Source organism: Orcinus orca, chromosome 10 (assembly GCF_937001465.1).
Source record: "Orcinus orca chromosome 10, mOrcOrc1.1, whole genome shotgun sequence".
Taxonomy (NCBI): domain Eukaryota; kingdom Metazoa; phylum Chordata; class Mammalia; order Artiodactyla; family Delphinidae; genus Orcinus; species Orcinus orca.
In genome coordinates, this window is record NC_064568.1 from 46,995,597 (window position 1) to 47,022,370 (window position 26,774).

General features: G+C 44.8%; 1 protein-coding gene across 6 annotated transcripts in view; it reads left to right on the top strand.

Annotated features, from left to right (window-relative positions):
• The window catches only part of ZNF660 (zinc finger protein 660), a 47,126-nt gene that overhangs the window by 9,297 nt on the left and 11,055 nt on the right, over positions 1 to 26,774 (top strand). The window contains exons 1-6 of one of the 6 annotated variants that reach the window (XM_049693642.1): positions 2,525 to 3,015; positions 4,506 to 5,046; positions 9,043 to 9,214; positions 10,587 to 10,678; positions 11,082 to 11,211; positions 12,514 to 13,662. In XM_049693642.1, the coding sequence (XP_049549599.1) occupies positions 4,624 to 5,046; positions 9,043 to 9,214; positions 10,587 to 10,678; positions 11,082 to 11,211; positions 12,514 to 12,773 (1,077 nt within the window). In that variant the 5' untranslated portion in view covers positions 2,525 to 3,015; positions 4,506 to 4,623 and the 3' untranslated portion in view covers positions 12,774 to 13,662. The other 5 variants (XM_033402090.2, XM_033402088.2, XM_033402086.2 and 2 more) reach the window with 5 other exon arrangements.

A 26,774-nucleotide genomic window follows, 5' to 3' on the forward strand; every position in this document is an offset into this window, starting at 1 on the left:
GAAGTTTTCAAGGTGATAGGACAGTCTCTTTGCTCTCTTGGCTAGAGCTTGGGCCTCATACATTCCCATTCAAGCATAGTAGCTGGGGTCTCCTGCCCATATTACAACTATCCCCCCACAGGGGACAGTTCTAGGACCCCCATCTTATTTTCAGGGTGTGTAAGAGTGTCCTGGCTGTTGAAAAGGGGACTGTCCACACAGATGATGTCAGAAGGTATGAGCAGTTTGGGGACAAAGAATCTCCAGACCTGACCATGCTCCTCTCTTTGTGGTCTCCTTAAATCCCAAAGGTCCCTAGGAACATCCTTCTCACAGCTGCCCTCACACCAGGCAGGACTTAACACAGGGAAGTGAACAGTGGCGATGATGCAGAGCAGCATAGTAAGTGGTATAGGTATTTTCTATTGTTTTTTGTTGTCATTATTATTGTGATTACATACAAATGGGGCAAAGACTCAGCAATAATCTGGATACAGGGTATAAAGAAGTGTGAGTAAACATGATACTAGAAAACACCTATGATACCTACAATGTGCCAGGCCCATTCTAAGTGCTATATATATATATATATATAAAATCTCCTCCAATCCTCATAACAACTCTATGATTTAGGTATCATTATTATTATTCTCCTTATTTTACAGATGAGGAAGCTGTAGCACAGAGAGGCTAAGTAGCTCTCCTATGGTCACCCAGCCCATGGTATGACATCCAGGGTTCTAGTTTGGGCTCTTGGATGAATGATAGTGCCCTTTATAGTGATGTGAATGTGAGTGGAGCTTCAGAGTTGGGGGTAGATGGTGAGTTCCGCTTCAGGCACATAGAACTGGGTTACTTGTTCTATTAGCTCTCATACCAAAGCTAGTGTGATAGTTTCCCAGAGAGGTCAGGGGTGGTGTTCCCTCAGGTATTCTGGAACTGTCTTTGGCCCAGATATAGGTTTCCCAAGGTGCTATATGAGGGGCGTCATGGAGCATGTCTCCTCCACTGGAACCCAATCCAGTCATGGTAGGTTAGACCCACAGTGCTGGCCACAGAGGAACCTATGAAGTGTGGACACACTTCCCAGATGAAGCTGGCTCTCACAGACAATGAAAGCCAACCACCTGGGCATGAAACAGCTCTGAGGAATGAAAAAGCTTAATCTTGTTTTCCAGATCCCTAAGTCTCCTACATACCAGGCAGCCAGGACAACGCATCATCAGGGAAACCTGAAAAAGAGATGATAGCATTTGGCCTGGCCTTAAGAGATTTCCTTCTCGATATCCCTGAGTCTCTGAGGCCTTAATGGGCCAGTGGGCCACACGCAGTGGCAATGTCAGGCAGAAGCTAGGACCAGATAGCCAAGACCTCCCTGTGAGGTTTCCAAATGTAGAGAGTGACCTTGATATCAGAAGGCCACTCATCAGGCTCAGGGCAAAGACTGCTCTAAGAGACCTCTTTAAAGACTGTAAAAACCCTGCAGTAGGTCTTCTTATGCCTTCGTTTCTGTCCTGGCTTATGCAGAGATGTGATGGACACATGTCAGGTCCAGAGGTAGACCCAGAACATCCTTGGGATATTGCTGATGGCCTGGACAGCACAAGTTACTGTTACTTCGGACCCTGTAAAGGAACTACTTGCTGGGCTACAACGAGATATTGGGTTGGCCAAAAAGTTCATCAGGGTTTTTCTGTAAGATGTTATGGAAAAACCCGAGCGAAACTTTTGGCCAACCCAATGCATAAGATACATAGTTAACTCCATTGGAAATGTGGCTGATGTTATCCTTTGCCCTTTGTTTCTCTTTGGAACTCAAGTTTTTCTTGAATATATTTTTTTCATATGTCCTTTTACTGCCTCAAGTTGCAGAGGCTTTTCGTTAGCCCCATATATCATTCGTTTTTGGAGGTTGTGCCTTCAGAGCCTCCTCAATCCTTTTAGCAGCAGGGACCTGTTCACATGCTTCTGTATGCAAACCATTCTTCCAGGTGAAGTCCACCTGGGTAACACCTGCCTCCCAGATATTAGACTAGACAATTGCATCTAGATTATGTTGTCTCCATAACTTCCCACTTTTTATTGGCTCCTTGGCCCTCCCTAGGGGGCCTCTCCTTGGACACCAGAGTGCTTGTTCTGTTTTAGGAAAGATTAACCACACCTGCGGCCAAAATATCACAATCTCTGGGCTCATTTCTTCTTTAGTAAGACGGAGATACCTGTTGCTCATTTCATTAAGACTCACATTGGGTGAAAATGCCCTGGGCATCACATACAGTATAATAATATCTGACTGCACGCTCAGGATATGTCAGGTCTTTTGCTGTGTAGTGTCCTTATGTTACCCCTTTCAGCTCTCACAGCCGTGTCAGGCACACGCTGTGCTCTGCATTTTTCAGATGAAAAAACAGGCTCAGAGGTTAGGTTTTCTTTCCCAAGGCCACCAGGAGGGGAAGGGACAAAGCTGGGGTGAGGCAGGATCGCCCAGTCCTAGAATGGTCTGAGAGCGGCACGTGTGCAGCCTGAAGCCTCAGTTGAGACCCCCTCCCCGCTGCCGCCGCTGTGCCCCAGCCAGGCCCGGAGGGGGGATCTCCGCGCCCAAGGTGTCACCAGCTGTGTGGCTGCGGGGTCGCGGGGTCGCGGGCGCCCACTTTCTCAACCGAGACTTCCGGGATCCTGGAGGGGCCGGAAGTGGGGCCTCTCTCGTTTCCGGCCCGGCCATTGTTTTCGCTTACGCCGGCCGCGGCGGCGGCGTCTGGTGTTCGGGAGTCGCGCGCGCGGTGCCCTGGTGAGCGGGCCCGGGGCGGGGGGAGAAGTGTTGCTGGGGCCCGGGGCCGCTAGGCTGGAGCTGCGGCCGCCCACAGCCCAGGTCAGCTACGCCAGCCCGACCCACTTTTCGCCCCCGCGGGTGGCGGCGCGGTCCCCGTGACGCTCAGAAGCCGCCAGATGTAGAGCCGCCTCTTTGTCCCAGTGCCCTGACCAGCCGTGCCTGGCACCGAGCCCAGCACCTGCGGTGAGCAGGGCAGACGTGGCCAGGTGAGCGGCGCCGCAGAAGCCTGGTCGAACGCGAAATGTAGATAGACGTTTTCCCAGCCTTGCGCTGGAAGACAGTACGAAGCGTCAGAAGTGGGTCAGACCCAGTCAGAATTTCAGACGTGAAGTATAGCTTGGAGAGCCAAAAATCCAGATGAGATGAGGGGCTGAGCATTCGGAGCAGTAAGGGAAGTAGGAAAATGGCCTGAACTTTCTATGTATTTCAGAGCAGACTCACAGATTTTTAAGTGTGTCTTTGTCTTTTTAAAGAAATTGAGCCCTGGGGAGAGTAGCTTACCCAAGGTACCAAGATGCATGGTGAACTGGAAGCATAGCACAGATGCCCTAGTTACCACTAAGGTGCTGATTTTCAGGATTTTACAGTATGTAAACTGCATAAAAGTCGCCCCCACCCCCAACTTCAGTGTCATTCGTTCGCTTCCCAGATATGTGCCTTTGTATGCCAAGTACACACACACGTACAAAGATGACTGGGAACCAGCTCTGCCCTTTGAGTCCTCCCATAAAGTGGAGGAGGCAGTCGTGTAAGTCCCAAACACAGTGTGAGAAGTGCTCTAGCAGAGGTTTGAAGAAAAAGGTACAGTGGGTTCACTGAGGCAGTAACCACACTTAAGCCTGGAGAGATCAGCAAGGCTTTCTAGGGGAAGTGCGTTGAGTAGAAGAGGGTCTGGCATTTCTTACTCCATTGGGTTCCTTTTCTTTTGTGGCCATCCAGCAGTTTGGAGGGTGGGAGTGTTGAGTTGTGCATAAATTAGTTAAAATACAATGTTACACTGAGAAGTACGGAGAGGGAGGTGACCAGCTCCCCTTCCTGCATGGGGCAATCAGGAATGCCTTCAAGAGAAAAATAAAATTTGTTCTGGGTCTTGACAGGTGAGTAGGTGTTTGTCAAAAGTTTCAGAAGCAGAAAAATCCAGAGAAAGTATGTGTGGCTTCTAGCTGTGTCTTTAGAGCTTTAGTAGCTAACTTTCTTTACTGTGCATCTCTATTACAAAAGAGTAGAGTAGAAGAGTTTTGAGCATGCATTTCCAACATAGGTTTATTTGTGAGTTAAAGGTATGTACTGTTGTACAAATTTCAGTGCACATTATAAAACATCCACTAAATAGTTAAATAACAACTTAGTATTTCTTTATCTGCCTTTTGGATTAGCTTGCATATCTCACATTTGGAGATCATTGCAGTCTTTCTAGCCTGGTGGGTACCTGGGGAAAGTGGTAGGGGGTGTGGCTAGAATAGAGGCCTCAGGCCAGGTTGTGGATGCTAGGCATAGACATTTAGGTTTTATCCTGTAGGTGATTGGAGCCACTGAAACTTTAAGGAAGTTACTTGGAGAGATGCTTAGAGAGACTGCCCTGGTTGTGCTCCTTTTTCTTTTTTCTAGAGCTTTGCTTTTTAACTGTGGAGGGTCTGTCATCTGCCTGGGGCTGAGCACTCTGGGGACTCTGATTTCTCTCTTGATGTTTCTGTAGGTGACGTTCCCATCACCCTACATCCTCAACTCTGACAACAGCTTCTGAGGTCTGAATTACAGATCATCATTTTAATCGGACAAACCACAACTGAAACAAGCTTCTCTTTGGTGTCACGATGGCCGCCCAAGGCAGGGGAACTTCAGGCCTCATCCCCAGGGGTGCTGTTCTCCAGCGGCAGGAGGGGCGCTTGACCGTGAAACAGGAGCCAGAGAGCCAGAGCTGGGGACAGGGCTGCAGTCTCCAAAAGAATCACCCTCCTGTCTGTGAAATTTTCCGGCTGCACTTCAGGCAGTTATGTTATCATGAGATGTCTGGGCCGCAGGAGGCGCTGAGCCGGCTCCGGGAGCTCTGCCGCTGGTGGCTGATGCCGGAGGTGCACACCAAGGAGCAGATCCTGGAGCTGCTTGTCCTGGAGCAGTTCCTGAGCATCCTGCCAGGGGAACTGCGGACCTGGGTGCAGCTGCATCACCCTGAGAGTGGTGAGGAGGCTGTGGCTGTGGTGGAGGATTTCCAGAGACACGTTAGTGGACCAGGAGAGGTGAGCGGCCGAGTCTAGAATGGCATCTGGAACCATTCTATACTGCTTGGGGTAGCCTGAGAATAGACATTCTCCATTCCCTAGGCCCTGAGCTGGTTTGCCTTTGGGATTCCTGAACCAGTGCCATGTATAAAGGGGAAAGAGTTTTGTGCTCCTAGCCTTAAACAAAAATGCAGATCCCAGCCACGCTCTGTGAATTACTTTGTGAAGTGCTGTGTCGTGAACCTAGCTGCATCCTGGAGCTCCACAGAGTGCTCCTGACAGGCAGAGGATCCGCACACTGGTTAGAATAGGGAAGCATGTCAGGGAGAAGTAGCCCGTAGGGTATGCTGATAACATGGGCCCTCATTTGAGAAGTTCTCATTACTTCCTCGGATTTCTCCAAGTTACTGTGCTGTTTTCCTGCCTTTTAGGTTCCTTATGAGGTGTAACAGTTCTGGGCCTCATCATCATTTTGTTCTTTTCTAGCTTTCCAAACTCAACTGGGATCTTTTTGCATCTTTAATTCTATTTTTGATTTTCCCTACTTTCTGGGGTTCTCTCAAATTTTAAGCCAGGGTAACTCAAAAGGAAAAGTTGGAGAGTTAGCAGTGTCATAACAGTGGGAAATCTGGCTTCTAGGATCACAGAGCTAACTAGTTCAGTGACTATGTGTATTAGTCAGGGTTCAGCCACAGAAGCAAAACCAGTAGGAAATTATATATATATACATACATATATATATTGCTAGAAAGTGATCTGTCATTGGGGGAGTTGACAGGTCAAGTCAGAAATTTGTAAGGTAGGCCGTCAGAAAGTTCAGGCTAGAACTCTCAGGCATAGGCTGAAGCTGCTGTCCACAAAGAGAATTCCTTCTTCATGAAACTTCAGCTCTGATTTTAAGGCCTTGCAACTGATTGATTCAGGCCCATCCAGATTATCTGAGATAACCTCCCTTACTTAAACTGATTATGAATTTTAATCACTTGTACACCATACCATCACAGCAACACCTAGTTTAGAGCTAAACTGACATCAAAAGACCATCACACCATGGATGAGTCAGTTCTTCCTGATGAGTCTCCAGTTGCTCCCTTGTAACTGAGCAGGATGGATTAGGGTCCCCTCTACTTTTCCTCCTTTGTGCTTTACCAGGGAAAACCAGTACCAGTGAAATTTCCTTAGTACCCAGTACATCATTTTTATTCAGTGCTTTTTCAAAACTGATTACATATCTAGGCCTAGGGAATGAATTCCAATTGATTGGAGTTCTAGGGCTAGACTTTTTCCAGAGGTAATAGCCAGTACCCTCTGACAGTATCAGATACATTGTCAATCGTTATTTCCTTGTTTAAACAAGTAAACACAGGGATAAATCAACTATCAGTAGGGTCTAGAGAGCAGCTAGGCCCAACCATAGGCAAGGACAAGTGGTTGAAGAAATGTTTAGAGTGCTATTTAGTGAGGAGGGTAAAAGGAAAATTTCCCTATCTCCTGCCTTCTTTTGCTTAAGCAGAAGAGAATATAGCCTCCATTAAAACTGTCTTTTATCCAGGGAGCCTCAGAAGAAAGGTGACTGAGTCACAAACCCAAGAGAGTGACTAACAGTTGACAGTCAGGGCAGCTGAACACTCATGGCTCTAGCCTAGAAGTGGGATCTTTGGAATCTATTTCTTACTCTGCCACTGTCATCAGCTTAAGTTTTCTGACATAAGGACATGAGAACAGGACTATCTCACCTAGCCTGGATTCAGAAAATGTTTTTACGACTAAATGAAAAAACAGGCGTTTTCGTGGGAGTTTGCCAGGAGGAGATTAAGGAATGTCATTCTGATCAGCAGAAGTGAGCATGCACATGTGTGCACATTGGGGCTGGAGAGAGTGGTAGAGGCATCCCTACTGGGCTGCAGAATTTACAGAATGCTTTTATATCTTTTTTAATTTGAGCTCCTAGCAGGCTTACAAGGTATGCAGATAGTAATCATTATCTCCATTTGACAAGCGATGCAAACGTAGAGAAGTTAACTGGCTCATCTAAGGTGACAGAGCTAGTAAGCAGTCCCTTTGTCCATGTGTGTGGGAACCAGGATTTTCCAGCTCCCTAGATTCTAAGCCACTACCTTTTCCCTAATGTCTTGCTGTGGAATGCCATCTTGGAATGAAAATTGGAATGGGGTTTTCATGGCCTGCGAGGAGAGGACACTTATGAGTCCTAGGTAATGAATAGGAACTTTATCAGGATTTAATTGTCAGTGAATTACAAGGTTGTGTTATCACAGTGCAGTTAAGTTCTGTCTTCTGCCAGTACCCACAGCTGCTGTATTTAAGAGCTCTAAGTCCCATTTATAAGAACCATCCATGGGAGAGCTGGGGAACCTCAGACTGCAGGGAGCCTCTTGGACCTACCATTCCATTGGAGAGATACACACTAAAGGAGAGAGCCCCCTAACGTCTCAGCAGATGTAACCCAGTAGGGCAAATCCATGTGTTTTGTTGAAGGAGAAGTTATTTTCACCTTATGCTCTGCTATGTACATGCCAGAGTGAATGAGCTTATAAATGTGATTTATTTAAGATAATCAACAAGGACCTACTGTATAGGACAGGGAACTCTGCTCAATATTCTTTAATAACCTATAAGGGAAAAGAATCTGGAAAAGAATGAATATATATGTATGTATAACTGAATTGCTTTGCTGTACCCCTGAAACTAACACAACATTGTAAATCAACTATATTTCAATTTTTAAAAAGTGATTTATTGGGCTTCCCTGGTGGTGCAGTGGTTGAGAGTCCGCCTGCCGATGCAGGGGACACGGGTTCGTGCCCCGGTCCGGGAAGATCCCACATACCGCGGAGCGGCTGGGCCCGTGAGCCATGGCCACTGAACCTGCGCGTCTGGAGCCTGTGCTCCGCAACGGCAGAGGCCACAACAATGAGAGGCCCGCGTACCGCAAAAAAAAAAAAAAAAAAAAAAGTGATTTACTTAGATAATGTTTTAGATTTTCTGCTCCAAATGCTGGTACAAGTAGTAACCATGAGATTGTGAGGAACTGATTTGATGACAACAAGCAAGGGTTAGAAAATAAAAGGTCTGTGCTCTGAGATATTCTCGAGGTCTCTAAAGATTTGGTGTTATGTGATCCTATTTGACTTTTCTTTTTAAATTTTTTTTTTTCTGTTTGACTTTTTGTATAAATTTTTGGGGAGAGGTAGTACATATTGAAAACCAAGTTTGCAGATAACTCTTAGCAAAATATTGAGAGGAAGTCAGTCAGCAAATATTAATTGAATACCACCATTGGACTAAGCATTGTTCTGGGAGCTAGTGACCAAGACAGAGTGCTCACCCTCAAAACGCTTATACTTCATTGGCAGAGAAATAGACAATAAAGGTATAAATAAGATAATTTAAAGACTAATGTATGCTCTAGAAAACATAACCAGGTAATTTGCGAGAGTGTGACTATCCTTGCTTTGTCAGTGTGGTCAGGGATGGCTTCTCTGAAGAGGAGACACTTTTGCTGAGAGAAGTTGGAAAAGCTGAGGTTTGTCAGCTGCTGTTCTGGGGTATTGCTCCAGCTGTCGGCCTCAGTAGCATTATTTGTGCACATACAGGTACATACACCTGTCACTTTTTACTTCCTTGGTGCTTCTGATTGATCTATGCTGTAGGCTGAGGCCCTAGGGAGTGTACTGAATTACTTTCCTAACTCCTTTTTCCAGGGGGTTCTTCATAAGCAAATGTGTGTCTGAAGCACTGACACAGAGTGGAAATGGTTATATAATCTGGTCTTGAAGCTCCTACCGAAAGGGTCAACAGAGGGATAGCAAATAGGATTGTAAGCTGTAGATCCTGCTTTGGCATTTTTGCCCCAGTTGGCTTACTGGTGGGGCTAGAAGGACCCTCTGACGCTTCTCTCCCTGGCTTCCTCTCGTGGGGGTGCTTCTTAGAGGTTTTGGGTTCTGTACCTTCAAGGATGCTCTTTTGGACCCAATTTTATTTCCTTGTCTCTAGGTTTCAGCTCCAGCACAGGAACAGGAAATGCATTTGGAGGAGATGACAGCCTTGGGTGCAACAGAGGAATCTCCTCCTACCTCACTCCTCAGTGAGGGTTCGGCACCCGGAGCCCACCTGGAGCCTCCTGGTGACCCTGGGGCACACCACCACCTCCCCAGTGGGCACTCTGGTACTCACTCCACCCGCTTTGGCCTTAAGTCATTCCTCCTTTCTCTCTTTCGGAGTCTCCTTTCCTTCATCTCCCCATCTCCCACCCCATTGGAGTCCCTTATTGCCCTGCCCTGTGTCTTCCTTCCCTAGTGACTTTGTTCCTTTTGCTTATTCTCCGATCATTCGTGTATTTAGCACATTTTTGTCAAGCACGTTTCATGGCAAAGGCACTGTTGAGGACCAGAGAGATATAGTACGCCGGCACTGCTTCCAAAGAGCTTGTTATCTAGTTGGCAGAGAGTCAGTCCTAAGTGCAAGAAGAGGCAGCCTCATAAGGTACATGTGAGTGATATCTGTCCGCAGGCATTTGATGCCATCACGAATGAGCCATGTGGACATTGTAAACGGTGAGCGAGATCATGGAGGGCTGGAGCAAAGACACTCGCTAAGTGGGAGTTCCTTAGACCCCATTGAGGTCGGGTCAGGAAGGACTTATTTGGGAGCCTGGGGTCTGCTTGTGCAGGGCCTTTGGATGGAGACCAGGAAGAATTTGGGGGCAGGGGATTGAAGCGTTAGAAACAGTATTTCAGAAGGATTACTGTGGCACATGAGCACTGTGGGTTGAGTGTGGAGACCAGTGACCGGGAGCCTCACTAGGAGGCTTGTGTAGAACAGATGTGAGGCACTAATTGCGTGAGTGGGTTTGAGTGGAATGGAAAGTGATAGATGTGACACATATTTGAACGAAGAATCCATGGGACAATGGAGAGGAGGGAGAATTAGCGGGTTTTGGCTGATGTTTGGAATCACTGAGAAAACTTGGGAAGTCAGGAAAGGAAGATGGAAACATGCACTTTAGACACTGAATTTCAGGTGTTGTGGGACACCCAAGTGAAATGTCCAATAGGCAACTGGAGGCTTGTGATATGGGTCTCAGAGAGAACTGAGAGCTTAAGAGCAGAGATTGGGAGTCGTGAGATCTCTGAGAGAGGGAAAGGGGAAGCTCTGAGGCCTGAACGCCTGCAGTGTCCGTGATGAGAGGGCAGGTGCAGGAAGAGAAGCCAGGGAATGAGGGGCAGAGAGGTGAGGGGGAGGCCAGGCAGGTTGCTGCTGGGGAAGCCACGGGAGACAGAAGGTGGTCAGAAGTGTAGCTTCCTTCCGAGAGTGGGAGAGAGAGGGCTGGAAGGAACCGCCAGTTCAGTTTGAACAGGGACCTTCTTGCCTTCAGGAAAAGTTCACAGCTCACAAAGGATAATGCCTTTATGGAACAGGGATGAGGGTCCGTGTGTGTGGAGCCACCTGGGTTCTCCTGAATCCACTTGCTGGGATCCAGACCTCATTGGAGCCAAGAGCAGGGCTGGTCCCACTCAGAGCTTTCTTTCCTCCCTCAGCTCAGCATGCTTCCCCGGTGCCTGCCCTTCCCCAAGTGGGGAACGTAGGAGACCAAGCAGCGGCAACTGTGCTCCGGATGGTCAGGCCCCAGGTGAGCTTCCTGAGTTCCAAGTCTGTGGCCCAGGAATAGCTAGAGCTCATCTCCGGGCCTCTGGCCCATTCTGAGTCTGCTCCTGTGGCTTCCCCTGGAGCTGGTCCTGTCCTAGATTTGTCCTTTTTTTTTTTTTTGGCTGCACCCCACAGCTTGTGGGATCTTATAATAGTTCCCCAACCAGGGATTGAACCCGGGCCCATGACAGTGAAAGCACTGAGTCTTAACCACTGGACCACCAGGGAATTCCCCCTTTTAATCTGTCTTTCCCAGATTCCCTCCCTCCGCCCCCCCCCCCCCACCCATTTTACCACCAGGTTCCCCGACCCTGTCCTCTTGGTGCCCCTAATGACTACTTTCCAGGCTGGGAATGTCCCTGAGCAATAGAAGCTTGTCATTCCAGGAGGCTGCAGAGTTCGAGTTCCTGTCTGTGGACTATACTCAGAAGAAGTGGAAAGGTCCAGCTCTCAGCCAGAAAGCAGCCCTGTACCGGAACATCGTGCCAGAAAATTGCTGCAGCCTGGCTTCATTGGGTAATGACTCTGTTACCCAGTAACTTAGAGTCAGCCTTCTTTACATATTCTTTGCTATATTCTTTTTCTTTTTTTAACTTTTTATTATGAAAATATAAAGAGACAAAGTGGAGAGAATAGTATAATGAACCCCTCTACATCATCATCCACTTTAACCATTATTAACATTCTTTTTACTTTCTTATTAATTGAACTGGGCTGGTTTAGTTAGCGTTTGTAGTTGGAAGGAATAGAAAGCCACTCAGTTGTAAGCAGTGAGCTAACTTACTTACAATAAGACTAAAGGAATGGAAACCTAGAACAAACTGACCAGCTAGACCAGACTTCGGGAAACAAAGCTTTGTAGGGACTTGGGAGCCTGGGAGCCACAGCAGCAAAAGTGAAAGGATTTTTACACCAGTGTCGTAAGACAGCTGTGCTCTGTGTATCTGTTTTCTCCTCCCTCTGATACCCATTCTCTTCACTCTGAATCTTTTGTCAGAGCTCCTTTTTAGTCATACTTTCTGTTTCCTCACACATTCTGCTTGCTTTGGCTCCCGATGGCTTGCCTTCTCTCCATGCATCATTTCAGCTTGGGCTTCTACTTGTAATTTCCTTCATCTTGTCCTACCTTCAGTTCAAAATTTATGTAGAGAGGAGCTCCAAGGGTGGTTCAGCCATTAAATAACATCTTTGTTTGAGCAGAACTTTGGTCCTTGCTGCACAGAGGCGGATGATTAATCTACAGATAAGCCACACTTGGGTCTAGTGCTTGGCCCTGTTCCAGTCACCTGTTGTCCATCATGGGCTGAGCTGGGTTGTTTGGCACAAAGCATGGTTGCCTCAGCTTCTCCTTCAGAAAGACTGGGGCAGGGCTGCTTCCTGGAAGGAGCTGTTGTCACGGCAGGTTCTGGGCTTGACCGGTCTAGGACAGTAGCCTACTCTGGGGAGGGTGGGCTTAGAAGTGAGAGATTCAGACATCTACCACTTGAACACACTCAATTAGCATGAAGGTTTATAGCCCTGATGTAGATGTCATTGAAAGGAACCAACATTTTTAGGTTAAGCTATAACCATAATTGCTCTGCCTTCTCCCAGTTTTTGTACTGAAAAATCCTAGAATTTAAAAGCAAATATTCAACTGCTCACTTTCCTTATGATTCCTGATTATCAAGATACCAAAAACATGTTTGATTTATATTTCAAGTTATTGATGCCATTCTTAGTTTTTTGGGGGTTTTTTTTGATGTGGACCATTTTTGAAGTCTTTATTGAATTTATTACAGTATTGCTTTTGTTTTATTATTTGGTTTTTTGTCCTAGAGGCATGTGGGATCTTAGCTCCCCAACCAGGGATCAAACACGCACCCCCTGCATTGGAAGGCGAAGTCTTAAGCACTGGACTGCCAGGGAAGTCCCCCATTAGTTTTATTTATTTATTTATTTATTTATTTATTTATTTATTTATTTATTTATTTATTTATTTTTGTCTGTGTTGGGTCTTAGTTGCTGCGAGTGGGCTTTCTCTAGTTGCAGCTTGTGGGGGCTACTCTTTGTTGTGGTGCACGGGCTTCTCATTGTGATGACTTCACTTGTTACGGAGCACGGGATCTAGGTGCACGGGCTTCAGTAGTTGTGGCACGTGGGCTTCAGTAGTTGTGGTGCACGGACTTAGCTGCTCCATGGCATGTGGGATCTTCCCGGACCAGGGCTCAAACCCATGTCCCCTGCATTGTCAGGCGGATTCTTAACCACTGCGCCACCAGGGAAGCCCCATTCCTAGTTTTTATAGGAGTGCAGTATTGTACTTACCAGTCAGTGCTCCAGGGACTATGGGGTGCCCAGTTTTATAGCTTTGCTTTCCCCTTCAATACTTTTCCCCAGTATTTCTCTACCCATGGGTTCTCCAAATCTTGTCACTGTCCTGTTACACCAGAATCACTCCTTTATATACACTTTTTCCTAATCATACCCTCATAATATAAATTTCCCTTCTACTCTCAGGTTTGCCCACATTGTTTCTCATATTTGATTTGAGGTATTTGCCACCACTTTCTCTCCCCAACATCTTTGCTGAGAAGTGTGGAACCATACAATGTCATGGTTGGAAAGGACCTTAGGGTTCATCATTTTACTAAGGAGACATCGCATCTAAGTGACTTCTGGAAGATCACACCATGCTTTACAGTCTGGTCTCTTGCCTTTCAACTGGCCTGTTCACCTGGCTGTGCTGGCTCAGCATCCCTCTGTCCTGATAGCTCTTCTTCTGCCTTCCTCCACTGACCAGCTTCCCCTCATTGTTTTTCTGTCCATGAAGAGAAATTTGAGCTGTTTTCTCATTTTCTCTCCTGTTCTCAATGTGTCTCCTCATTCCTTACCCATAATATGAATTTTTTTTTAGGTACATAGGCTCCTGATAGTTCATTTCCTCAGTAGGGTAAGAGTGAGTAACAGTTGTTTTCTTCTTTCTTTTGGCAGTAGGTGAGAACAGGATGGAGAGTTCAGAGTTGCCTCCAAAGCAGGAAATTTCTGAAGAAACGGAGTCATCTGATAGGACCTCAGGAGTACTCTATGGAGTGATTCCAGGAGGACCAGAAGCTGGAGATGCCTGTGAAGAGGCTTTAGAGAAGCTAGAAGTTCAACCCTCAGGCAAACAAGGGAGCAGACTGAAGAGTGATTTCTTGGAAATAACACAGGAGGTTAAAAATAAATGCACAAAAGATGAATGTGATGTATATAAGGAACTTGAGGAACATCCAGATCTGTCCTCAAGTCCTGCAGAACATCAGGAAATTCTGAAGGGACAGAAATTCTATCACTGTGATGAATGTGGCAAAGCTTTTAATCGGAGTTCTCACCTCATTGGGCATCAGAGAATCCACACTGGAGAGAAACCCTATGAGTGCAATGAGTGTGGCAAGACCTTCAGGCAGACCTCTCAGCTCATAGTCCATCTCAGAATCCACACAGGGGAAAAGCCGTATGAATGCAGTGATTGTGGAAAGACCTATCGCCACAGCTCCCATCTCATTCAACACCAGAGACTCCATAATGGGGAGAAATCATATAAATGTAACGAATGTGCAAAAGCTTTCACTCAGAGTTCTCAACTCATTGACCACCAGAGAACCCATACTGGGGAGAAACCCTATGAATGCAATGAGTGTGGGGAGGCCTTCATTCGGAGTAAAAGCCTTGTCCACCATCAGGTACTTCACACTGGTGAGAAACCTTACAAGTGTAATGAGTGTGGGAAAGCTTTCTGTTCCAACAGAAATCTTACTGACCATCAGAGAATCCACACTGGGGAGAAGCCTTATGAGTGTAATGAATGTGGCAAGGCCTTTAGTCGAAGTAAATGTCTTATTCGACATCAGAGCCTCCACACTGGGGAAAAACCATTCAAATGCAGTGAGTGTGGGAAAGCCTTCAATCAGAACTCTCAACTTGTTGACCATGAGCGAATTCATACTGGAGAAAAACCTTTTGAATGTAATGAGTGTGGTAAGGCATTCAGTCTGAGTAAATGTCTCATTCGACATCAGAGACTTCACACGGGTGAAAAGCCCTATAAATGCAAAGAGTGTGGAAAATCCTTCAATCAAAACTCACATCTTATTATACACCAGAGAATTCACACTGGTGAGAAACCTTATGAATGTAATGAATGTGGGAAGGTCTTCAGTTATAGCTCCAGTCTTATGGTACATCAGAGAACTCATACTGGGGAGAAACCCTATAAGTGCAAAGATTGTGAGAAGGCTTTTAGTGACAGCTCACAGCTCATTGTGCATCAGAGAGTTCACACTGGAGAGAAACCCTATGAATGTATTGAATGTGGGAAAGCCTTCAGTCAGCGTTCTACTTTCAATCACCACCAGCGAACTCACACTGGAGAAAAGCAGTCAGGTCTGGCTCGGTCTGTTTTTTAAGACGTGATTCTCTAAGACAGCAAGGAACTCTGAGTTAAGGTTTCTATAGAAGAAGTATGCTCACTCTGGTCTCCTCTTGGAACCACTAATCAAAGTGGATCATTCCTTAAACGTTCTCTGGTGGTCAGGAAGGTGGGAGAGTGGGAGTAACAGTATGGTCCTTCCCCACTAAGGACTACACATTTCATGTGCTTGTAGATTTCTTTCCTTCTTTCTTTTATTTCATCTGTTTAAAAATCTATCTCATTTCTTACTTAGGTGTCCCAAAATCAGAACGTGTACTTCTCAAGGACAGAGGTATTTCCTTATTGTGTTCCACTTCCTCCGTTTTACCATTTACATAAAGTCATTCTCCAAGGTACTGATTCATTCTTTCTTTCTCTTGGCTGTGGCCCTCCTTATTCTACTTTTTGAACTTCTAATATAGTCCCTCATCAGTTATGTTCCCTGTCTAGAAAATCTTTTTTCTTTTCTTTTGCTAATATGTGTCCCTCAGAACCTGCCAGATCGAACTCATCTCTGAAAGACTTTCTTCTTCAAATACGTCTTCATTCATCTTAAACTGCTATTCATTGGACCTCAGTGCTTTGACTTAGCTGGTGCTATGTGTACAACTGTTGTTAAATTGTGTTGTAAATTATTCTGTATTTAATGCATATGTGTTCATACCAACTTATAGGCTCTTTGAGGTTGGGTATAGTATCTGTTTCTTTTAGTATATAGATAATAATTTTCATATGGTATTTGTTTAATAAATACCTTTTGAAAACTCAGCTCTGTAATTGAATCATCCTTAAATTGGACACAATCTCCCCTCCCCCCATCCCCACCAGACTAGAAGCTTCTAAAGATAGAAGTGACATCTCTTCATAGGATATCTCATATAAAGCCCTCATTGATATCTTCTACGTGTACCCCTGGAAGTTTCACTATTGTTACTTCATTGTTGGTTTCTCATAAATATTCTATTGGGTTTAGGAAGTTTCCCTCTTTTCCTATTTTTTTCTTTGTTTGTTTTGGCCATTCTGCACAGCATGCAGCATCTTAGTTCCCTGACCAACGATCAAACTCACATCCCCTGCATCTGAAGTTCGGAGTCTAAACCACTGGACCACCAGGGAAGTCCCTATTCCTATTTTTAGAAGCAGCAATATAATACAGTAGTTAAGAGAATAGATTTTTGTGCCTGGTACTCGAGGTTCAAATCCTGACTCCTTACTTTCTTACATGTGTGATCCTGAGTAAGTCATTTAGTTTCCTTGTGTCTAGCTCTTCCATATATAAAGTGGAGCTACCTCAGGGCTGTGAGGGTTAAATTAGTTCATAAGTGTAAGGCACTTAAAACAGTGCTTGGCACATACTATACCCTATAATTATTATTATTGTTTTGTACTTTGAGTTTTTGTTATGGTTTTTAAGTTCTACCATTTTTTTAAAAAAAATCTATAATTTCATGGATAATGTCCTTTATTTTTGTAATTTTAGGGGGAGCAAGTTTCTAGATAATTGAAATTTCCTTGCATTCCTGGAATAGAATCCATTTGTTAATGTTTTAAGTACAGAACCAAGTTGAATTTACTAATAAGGTTTTGCCTGCCTTGCAAAGTGTATTTGTTTTTCTTTAATTACTCTGGAAGAGCTTGAATAATGTGGGAATTATTCTTTGAACAGTAAAAATAACTGGGCTTGATCCATTTTGGGGGATGAGGGAATTGAGAGGGAAAAGTCTTTTTTTTTTTTGTCCTGCCCCACCCCAAGAAGCATAAATCTTTAGCAACATTTTGATTTCTTCAATTACTGCCCTCTTTAAGTTTCTACCTCTTTGTAACTTTTGGTGAGCTCTATCTGGAAATCATCCTTTCTACTGGACTGTCAGAGAGTGGCATAAAGCTGCACCTAGTATTCTGTAAAGTTCTTTTTTTTTTTTTTTTTTGGCAGTGCGCAGGCCTGTCACTGTTGTAGCCTCTCCCGTTGCAGAGCACAGGCTCTGGACGCGCAGGCTCAGTGGCCATGGCTCACAGGCCTGGCTGCTCCGTGGCACGTGGGATCTTCCTGGATCAGGGCACAAACCCGTGTCCCCTGCATCGGCAGGTGGACTCTCAACCACTGCGCCACCAGGGAAGCCCTGTAAAGTTCTTTTATTCTCTTTTGTATATGTAGTTGGGGCTGTGTTTCATCCACAGTTTTTTTTATATAGATTTTATTTAGTTATTTATTTTTTAGGCTGCACTGGGTCTTCCTTGCTGTGCGCGGGCTTTCTCTAGTTGCGGCAAGCAGAGGCCACTCCTTGCTGCAGTGCACAGGCCTTTCACTGCAGTGGCTTCTCTTGTTGCGGAGCATGGGCTGTAGGCCTGCAGGCTTCAGTAGTTGTGGCTCGCGGGCTCTAGAGTGCAGGCTCAGTAGTGGTGGCGCATGGGCTTAGTTGCTCAGCAGCATGTGGGATCTTCCCAGACCAGGGCTCGAACCTGTGTCCCCTGCACCGGCAGGCGGACTCCCAACTACTGCGCCACCAGGGAAGCCCCATCCGTAATGTTTTACATTTTGGTTTCCTTTCAGTTTTCCTTTCATGATTGCCAAGTTTGTGGGGATTTTTTAAGGTTTTTTTTTTTTTGATGTGGACCATTTTTAAAGTCTTTATTGAATCTGTTGCAATATTGCTTCAGTTTTATGATTTTTGCTTTTTGGCTGAGAGGCATGTGGGATCTTAGCTCCCCAACCAGGGATTGAACCCGCACCCCCTGCATTAGAAGACGAAGTCTTAAGCACTGGACCACCAGGGAGGTCCCTTGAATATATTTTTTTCTTATGTCCTTTCACTGCCTCAAGTTGCAGAGACTTTTTATTAGCCTCATATTTCATTTGTCTTTTTCTTCACTAATCAACAATATTTGCCCCAAGATAGGGAAAGTGGGTTTTCCTTGAATTGCTTTATATTCTATTTGCGTGCTGTTAAAATTGTCTGTTTAGACTTGGAGCTAGAAGGTGAGTTATAAATTTATATTACTAATATGCTGTGCAGCAGTAAAGAAGTAAAAGAGCAGCTCGACATTTTGCTAATCTGGTTGCAAATCTTCCGCCCAGAGCCCTCTTTTCTTTTTTGCTCAGTGGAGGCTCCTTCCATGTGCTCTACCTGTTGCGAATAGCTTTGTTTTAAAAGAACTGAATGTGGAAAAACCTTCAGTCACAACTCAGACTTTATTTTACCTCGGCAACTCCAAACTGAGAAAATAAACTATTCCTGAGATAAGTGTGAGAAAACATTCAGTTGTGTGAAACATCCACCAGAGACTTTATGCTTACAAGGAAGTCTACTTATTCGTGTGTGGGAAAGCCTTGGTTATAGTTTATTTCTTGTTTGGCATAACAAAACCCACCTGGGTTATAATCTGTTTTGGATTTTAGAGGGCAAGAAATCATCCAGAGCTTCTATTATTTTGTACACATTTTTGAAAAATATTGTTCCTGGAATAAGTGTAGAAAAGCTTTTAGTTATAGCACATGGCTTCTGCTCCATTCATGAGTCCACAATGCAAGTAAAGAATTACAGTAAGCAGTGTGATAGAGCTCCCAATTTGTTTTTAAAAATCAAAGTTTGGAACTTCCCTGGTGCTCCAGTCGTTAGGACTCCATGCTTCCATTGCAGGGGGCACGGGTTCGATCCCTGATCCAGGAACTAAGATCCTGTATGACGCGCGGCACAGCCAAAAAATTAAAAAAAAAAAAAACAGACAAAATTTATACCCAGGAGATAGTTCAGGTGACCAAATATGGTGGTAAACGTGTTAGGAGCTGGACACTTACCCTCTTACCTCTTAAACACAAAGAAAATATTCCACAGCTATATTCTGCATCTCAAACCCTGGTAATTCATCTAAGACCAGTAGGAAAGGTCCAGAGATTTTGGGTGCTGACAAGTTGACAAGTACTGTCCCATGCTGGAAGACATTTCTGTGAAGTTGTCGACCTCTTGGAGTGTTACAAAGGATACTCTAGGTGTTAGGGACAAATTGTGAATACCCACAGGTGGCTTTTGCTCTATAGAAAATTAAAAACAAACCCCCTATCCCCCCTAACATTAGGATGTGTTCTAGCCTGATGGGGCCTTATAAAACTCTTGCCCAAGGGGGATAATGGGAAGGTGTTATGATGTCAGCTGGCTCCAATACCTTGTTGTACAGGTATTTGACCCAGGATAGGACATTATAGACTGATTCCTTAGTGAACCACAACAGTCCTCCCACTAATATATGCACAGGACCAACGGCCTGTACTTTGCCCAGGTGGATGCCCTGTAGGATGAGTGCGCTTTCCCTTTCAAGACCTGTGAATACCCTGCGTGAAAACACAGTTTGAGAGAAATATTCGGTGTTCCACCCCCTTTTCTGATCTGTGACTCTTGGTTAGGAATTTGCAGCTGACTGAAAACATAATGTTTTTCCACCCTAGGTGGCGCAGTCCAATGACTTAAACTTTTCTAGAGATGTATGTACAGTTGGCATTTTATGATATCTAACAGGCTTCTCCCCCAAGTCCCTTCCAGTTGCAATGTCTTGTGTATGGATGATGCATTTACAAGATATTAAGTTTCCCAAGCTGGTGCCATATGGATTGTGGATGGAAAGGGACAGGGTCAACAGTCACCCAAGATTTGAGTACAATTAGATGAAAGGACAGAGTAATCACAGGACAATATATATTCCTCTCAGATTAAATGAGGAGTGGTAACAATGGCTGCATGTTCAGGGTCACGGGGTGCATAGGTACATGCTCATCCACCAGGTTGTATACATTATACTTCAGTTTCCATTTGGATGAGATTGAAAAATGATATATCCCCTCTCTGAGACTGTGTTGCTCCCCAGGCAAGGAGGGAACAGAATGATGCAATTACACCATACCTGTAGGGACCCTGGTAAGTCAGCATGACCTGATTTCAGAAAAAGGCCACTAGCAAAACCTCTAGTCAGGCTGCCTCAACAATGAGCAAAAATCGATGACACTCAAGCTCTCACTGGGGAGCCACACTACTGGTGCCCTTAGGATTTGAGGTATGTGCAGCCTACTACAGGGGCCATTTATGAGGAAGGTGGTCATGACAGCTGTTATGGTGCTAAAATTAAAGCCACTGGCAACTGTATTCTCCAGGCTAAGCTGTGCACTTACCACGCTATCCATTGTCAACATCTGTCCTAATGAGCAGCACTGAAATAACGAGATAGTGAGTTATTTAAAAGACTTTCAAAAGAGAACCATTAGAAGAAGTCTAGACAATTCACCTCTTCTCAGGGGTTCCCTGAGGTTTCCATTGAGAGTGGATATGTGGGATATTTGAACTGTATAATCAGGAACAGCTGGGCAATTCCCAAAAAATCTGCAAGAACTAAGGAAGTTGCACATCTGGTTGGGGGCCTCTGATTTGCCCAGAGCAATATGCTCGAATAAGAGTCAGGAATATCTTTCATTGGGGCAGAGCTAAAGCTGTGCTCTACCTGCCCTCCCCCAAACAAGAAGCTATAATGTCTTGGCCCGTAATTAATATCAAGGGTAAAGCCATCTTCTGACATGCCAGCTGCTCTGCATCTCCAGGTTCTGGAACACCCCTTTTCCTCTTCTTGGGGGAATCATGAGTTGGTTGCTTCTCAAGGAACTATGTTGCTTCTCAAGGAAGTTGGGTGTATTAGTCTGTTTGGGCTGCCATAACGAAGTTCCACAGACTGGGTAGCTTAACCAACAGAAATTTATTTTCTCACAGTTTTGGAGCTGAAAGTTTGAGATCAAGGTGTCAGTGGAGTTGATTTCTTCTGAAACCTCTCTCCTAGGCTTGTATATGGGCATCTTCTCCTTCTCCCTTTACATGGTCTTCCCTCTGTTAGTTTATGTCCTAATTTCCTTTTCTTATACAGTGGTATTGAATTAGGATGTACCCTAATGATCTCATTTACCCTTTATTACCACTTTAAAGGCTCTATCCCTAAATATAATCACATTGTGAGGTCCTGAGATTTAGGACTTCAACATACAAATTTGCGGGGGACACAATGTAGCCCATGGTATCAGTTTAACGGAAAGGCAAGTCTGGATTGACCTGCTAATGTGGGGATTGGCCTTATTCTTTTTTTTTTTTTTTTTAATTTTTTTGCGGTACACGGGCTTCTCACCACTGTGGCCTCTCCCGTTGCAGAGCACAGGCTCCGGAGGCGCAGGCTCAGCGGCCATGGCTCACGGGCCCAGCCGCTCCGCGGCATGTGGGATCTTCCCGGACCGGGTCATGAACCCGTGTCCCCTGAATCGGCAGGCGGACTCTCAACCACTGCGCCACCAGGGAAGCCCTGGCCTTATTCTTAAGTGAACACATTTCCCCCTAGGTTGAACACTGTGGCCGTTGCCTCCTGGGTTGTCTTCCAAATGGCTCCTCAATCTGTATTTTACTCTCTGTTGAAACCTGGACATTTCAGCACTATGGCAGGCACACGAATGGTTCTCTGAGGTGAGTTCCTGACTCTTTTTTTTTTTAACGTTTTTATTGAAATATAATTCACATACCATATACTTCATCCTTGTGAAATGTACAGTTCAATGATTTTCGGTATATTCACATGCATGTGCAACCATCCCCACAGGCAGTTTTAGAACATTTTCATCACCTGAAAAAGAGATTCCCTACCTTTTACCTATCCCTCCCCCTAATTCCCCCCTCTGCCAGCCTTAATGTTTTGTTTTTACTTTTTACTATGGAGAAATTTTAATGTACACAAAATACAAAACAAGAAGAAAAAGAAAAAGAAATTAAGGATGGTATGTAATACATAAGTTCTAACACCACCAATGAAGAAAAGATATAACTTGAATCTAATCAGGCCTCTTTTCCTACCTTCCAATTTACAGGAAATATAGGGGGATATGATGAGAAAATAAGTCAGATTCACTGATTTTTAATTTGTACAATGTGAGACACTATATAAGACAATTGACCTAGACTCTTTGAAAAGTCAGTGAAATGAATAAAGTTGGCCAACTGTTCTAGATTAAGAGAGACTCTTCAGAAACACAACCACCAAATGCAGTGAGTGAATTTTGAATTTTTTTAAAAAGCTGTAGCAGATATTTGGGGATCAATGGAGACACTAAATATGGAATGGATATAATATTTAATAGTAGGCCCATTTATGATAATATACAATTGTTTAGATTTCTTAAATCTGACAGTTATATTTTGCTTCTGTAAAAGAATGTCCTTATTCTTAGGAGATGCATGCTGCAGTGTTTAGGATTGGAGGCTCATGATCTCTTCAACATATTTTCAAATGGCTAACAATAACAACAAATAAAATGTGTATGTGTGTGTAGAGAGAAAAAGCAAATATGGCAAAATAACAGTTGTTGAATCTACCTAGAGGGTATATGCATGTTTGAAAGTTTCAAAATAAAGTTTGAAAAAGGTAAAAAGGGATTATGGATGGCTTGTTACAACTCAACACCTTTTAGAAGAAATGCAATTTATAGTTTGAGGCAGTGTGGCAGTAGACAAAAGAACACAGGATCTACAGTCAGAAAACCCAGTCCAAGTTTCAAATTGTCCACTACTAGCTGTGCAACCATAAGCAAATCATTTGACATATCCAGGCTTTAGTTTCCTTATCTAAAAATAAGGATAGAATTGGAATTCCCTGGCGGTCCAGTGGTTAGGACTCCACACTCTCACTGCTGAGGGCCCAGGTTCAATCCCTGGTCAGGGAACCAAGATTCCACAAGCTGCATGGCGTGGCCAAAAAAACTAAAAGTAAAAATAAATAAAACTAAGGACAGCATTAAGCCATAAAATTACTCTGAGGCTTAAATTATTTAATGCCCATGGAAGCCCTGTGTGTGTGTGTGTGTGTGTGTGTGTGTGTGTGTGTGTGTATGGCAGTAATGTCCCATTCACTTTTATACTTTTGAAGTATCCTTTGATCTTTTTTAAAAAACATGTATTCATTTATTTGTTTTATTTTTGGCTGCATCAGGTCTTGGTTGCCACACGTGGGATCTACCTTGCGGCATGTGGGATCCTCTGCTGTGGTGCACGGGCTTCTCTCTAGTTGTGGCCTGCGAGCTCAGCAGTTGCGGTGCACTGGCTTAGGTGCCCCACAGCAAGCGTGATCTTGGTTCCCTGACCAGGGATTGAACCATAGTCACCTGCATTGGAAGGCAGATTCTTAACTGCTGGACCACCAGGGAAGTCCCTGATTTTTCTTTCTTTCTTTTTTTAAGTGAATTTATTATTTATTTATTTATGGCTGTGTTGGGTCTTCGTTGCTGTGCACAGGCTTCCTCTAGTTGCAGCGAGCAGGGACTACTCTTCATTGCGGTATGCAAGCTTCTCATTGTGGTGGCTTCTCTTGTTGCAGAGCATGGGCTGTAGGTGCACGGGCTTCAGCAGTTGTCGCATGCACGCTTAGTAATTGTGGCACACGGGCTCTAGAGCGCAGGCTCAGTAGTTGTGGCACATGGGCTTAGTTGCTCTGCAGCATGTGGGATCTTCCTGGACCAGGGCTCAAACCTGTGTCCCCTGCATTGGCAGACAGATTCTTAACCAGTGCGCCACCAGGAAACTCCCCATGATCTTTTCGTAAAGCCAGAGTCATATCCTCAAAGAGACTGTGAATTACCAGAGGGAAGCATTGTGTTATCACCATTTTGACCAATAAAGTAAGACCTGAATAACTGGATATTTATTTCATTTATCCAAAAATGAGTTGTAATTTCTTTGGTTGACAGATGTCATGATAAAGATTGAAACTGCCGAATATTTAGGCAATTATGAACCCCACAAATACTCTGATTCTGAACAGTGACATCATTCTGGACTGAATGAATAGGTTTTGTCAGAAAAAATAAATATCCTTGTGGATAAAGGCAACAAGTTGGATAGGGTGGCCTGGAATTTGTATTTTTAACATGTGTCCTCATTATGCTCTCTAAAATTAGAGACCAGCTGGAGCTGGAATATTAATGAAATATTGTTACCCCCTGGGACCAGAGGTGGAGTTAAGAGTTTTAATCAGAATTAATAACTCCTCCCCCAAATAAAAGAATAGGTGAAAAGCAAAACCAAGGTGATCATTACGGTCATAATGTACATGAATATTCTTCTTAAGTGTTTCCTGATGTAGTGGCAATAGTGTTGTGCTCCTGAGTTCTACTTCCAGCATCAACTGGGGGTATGAACTTGTGCAAGTCTTATTATTTCTCTGAATCTCTGTGCCTCAATCTTCTTTGGAAAATGTTGTGCCACCTATAAGAATTGATGGATAAGAATGCTTCTGGTATGCTTTAAGTATTCAATACACATCTATTGATTAATGAGCTTCAAAGCTCATTGCTCAGATGACTTCTTTACCTACAGTCACTCCCTAGATTGTCCCATCCTGCCCTATATAGCAACACCTAAATTTACATCTCTAGTTGTGATTTCTTCACTGAACTCCTGACTCCTATCCCAATTGCCTGTTTGACATTTACTCTTGGATATCTAATTAGCATCTTTAACTTAACACATCCATAACAAAACTATTGACCCCTCTCCCTAAACCTGTTCCTCTTTCAGTCTACTCTATTTCCAAAAGACAGTCTTATTTTAGTTGCTCAGATCAATAACCATGGAGTCATCCTTAATCAACATCCAATTAATTAGCAAATCATGCTGGACATGCCTTCAAAATATATGTAGACCATTTCTCATCACCTAAATCACCTCTAAGCTCGTCCAAGCCACCATCATTTCTCATCTGGAATAGTGCAGTAGCTTCTTAATCTCTCTACTTCTACTCTTGCCCACCTTCAGACTGTTCTCAGCAGAGCAGCCAGAGCAAATTTTTAAAACGTTATGTCATGGAGGTTTATGTCAAAATGACTAAGGACTGAAAGCAAGAAATTAGAATTTATAGAAAAACAGGTTTCTTGGCTCCATTCATATCTGATAGCTAATAAACCTTTGAACATGTGGCAGGAAAAAAAAAAAAAAAAGGTAAGATCATGTCACTTCTCATTCCCAAAACCCTCCAGTGTTATTTGGGACATATCCAAATCCCTCATGGACCAAAACGTGTGCCCCCTTCCTTCTGGTTTAAGGCCTTTGCTTCCTGATGTTCCATCTATCAGGAATACTCCACCAGCTACCCACATGCCTAAGTTGCTCACTTCCCGTCTCTGCCTTCCCTGTCATCTATAAAATAGCCCCACCACCACCTACCCCCTTCTCTCTCTCTCTACCTCCCTCTCTTCCTCTCTCCCTCTCTCTCTCCCCTTAGGCACTACTACATTCTAGGTATTTATTTATCCATTGTCTCCCTGACTTGAAGGTAAGCTTCATGGGGCAGTAAGTTCATTGTCTTCACTACTGTATCTGCAGAGCCTAGAACAATGACATAATAGGCACTCGACACGTATTTTTATATGCTGCCGATAAATGGTAGCCGATCCTGACTTTGAGGCTGAAAGGAGAAGGTTGTGTGAAAAGGATGACTTTTCCGCTCAGCAGCCAGAGCTGGGGGTGTGACTTCAGAGTTTCAGTTCGAGGAAGGTAGTCTGGCCGCCCAGTTGATTGGTCCCTCTTCCCGCCCTAACCAAGTCCTTTCCCCAGGCTCCACCCCGTCCAGGGTCTCTCCGCCTATTGGCTGAACTCTCCACGCCCTTTCGCCCTCTCAGCCAATGGTAGGGTAAAACTGGGCGGGAGGCGGGGCCAGAGCGTCCCCTGACCTGCGGGCTCGCGAAGCGGGCACAGAGATGCAGAAACCTCCCGATGCCTAGAAGGACCGGAGGGTTAGGGTGGGAGTTAGTGGGGAGTCGGTGACGTAGTTCCTTCTCCGCATTGTTCCAAGATGTGGGTCGGGCGCTTTCGGTGCGGGGTATGTGGCAGCTTGGTGTGGGGCTTCGGGCCGGTTCTGGGAGCGGGTGGGGCACATAGGCCGTGGGCCAGGCCTCCTTCACCGCTGCCCGCTGCGGAGACGGGGGCGCGGCAGGTCAAGGGGTCGTCGTGGGCCCCGCTCCCCTTGTTCTGCGCTGCCCCTTTGTCTTGGGTCTCGTCTCCTGCTCCGCGTAGCTGCTCACTCGGACCAGCTGACAGCGGTGACAGAACTGTATCATCCTCGTTGCTAGCCATGGGGCCTCCCTGGTAAAAGCGGTCCACATCCCGCTCAGGCTCTCAAAGGGCTCCGCAACACCTAAGTATATGGCTCAGATCACTAATCCAATCCCTGCTGTGTTCTCAGTGAGGAAGCAGACCCAGAGAGGAGGACAGAGCCTTGCCGAAGATTACTCATTCATTCATTCAAAAAATACTTAGCACCAACTTGCAGTGTATTAGATCCAGGGATTACAGTTGTGTACAAGGCAGAACTATATTCTGGTAGGGAAGAAATGGAACAAGCTTGAAGGGTTAGACGCGGGGTCTGGGAATCTGAAGGGGGAAACACAAAACCGATTTTGAGGCCTAGTGATCCTGAGAGATGGGTAATCATAAAAAAAATTCTCCTAGCATCCCTGTAAAGCCTTATTTCTTCCTGTCTTTAAAGACATTTGACTCAGCAGAGTTTCCCTCATCCCTTTTCTGCAAACTTTTGTTGGAAAGCTGGATTGCAGAGAACTTCTCACTTGGAATGCATTTTTCAGTTA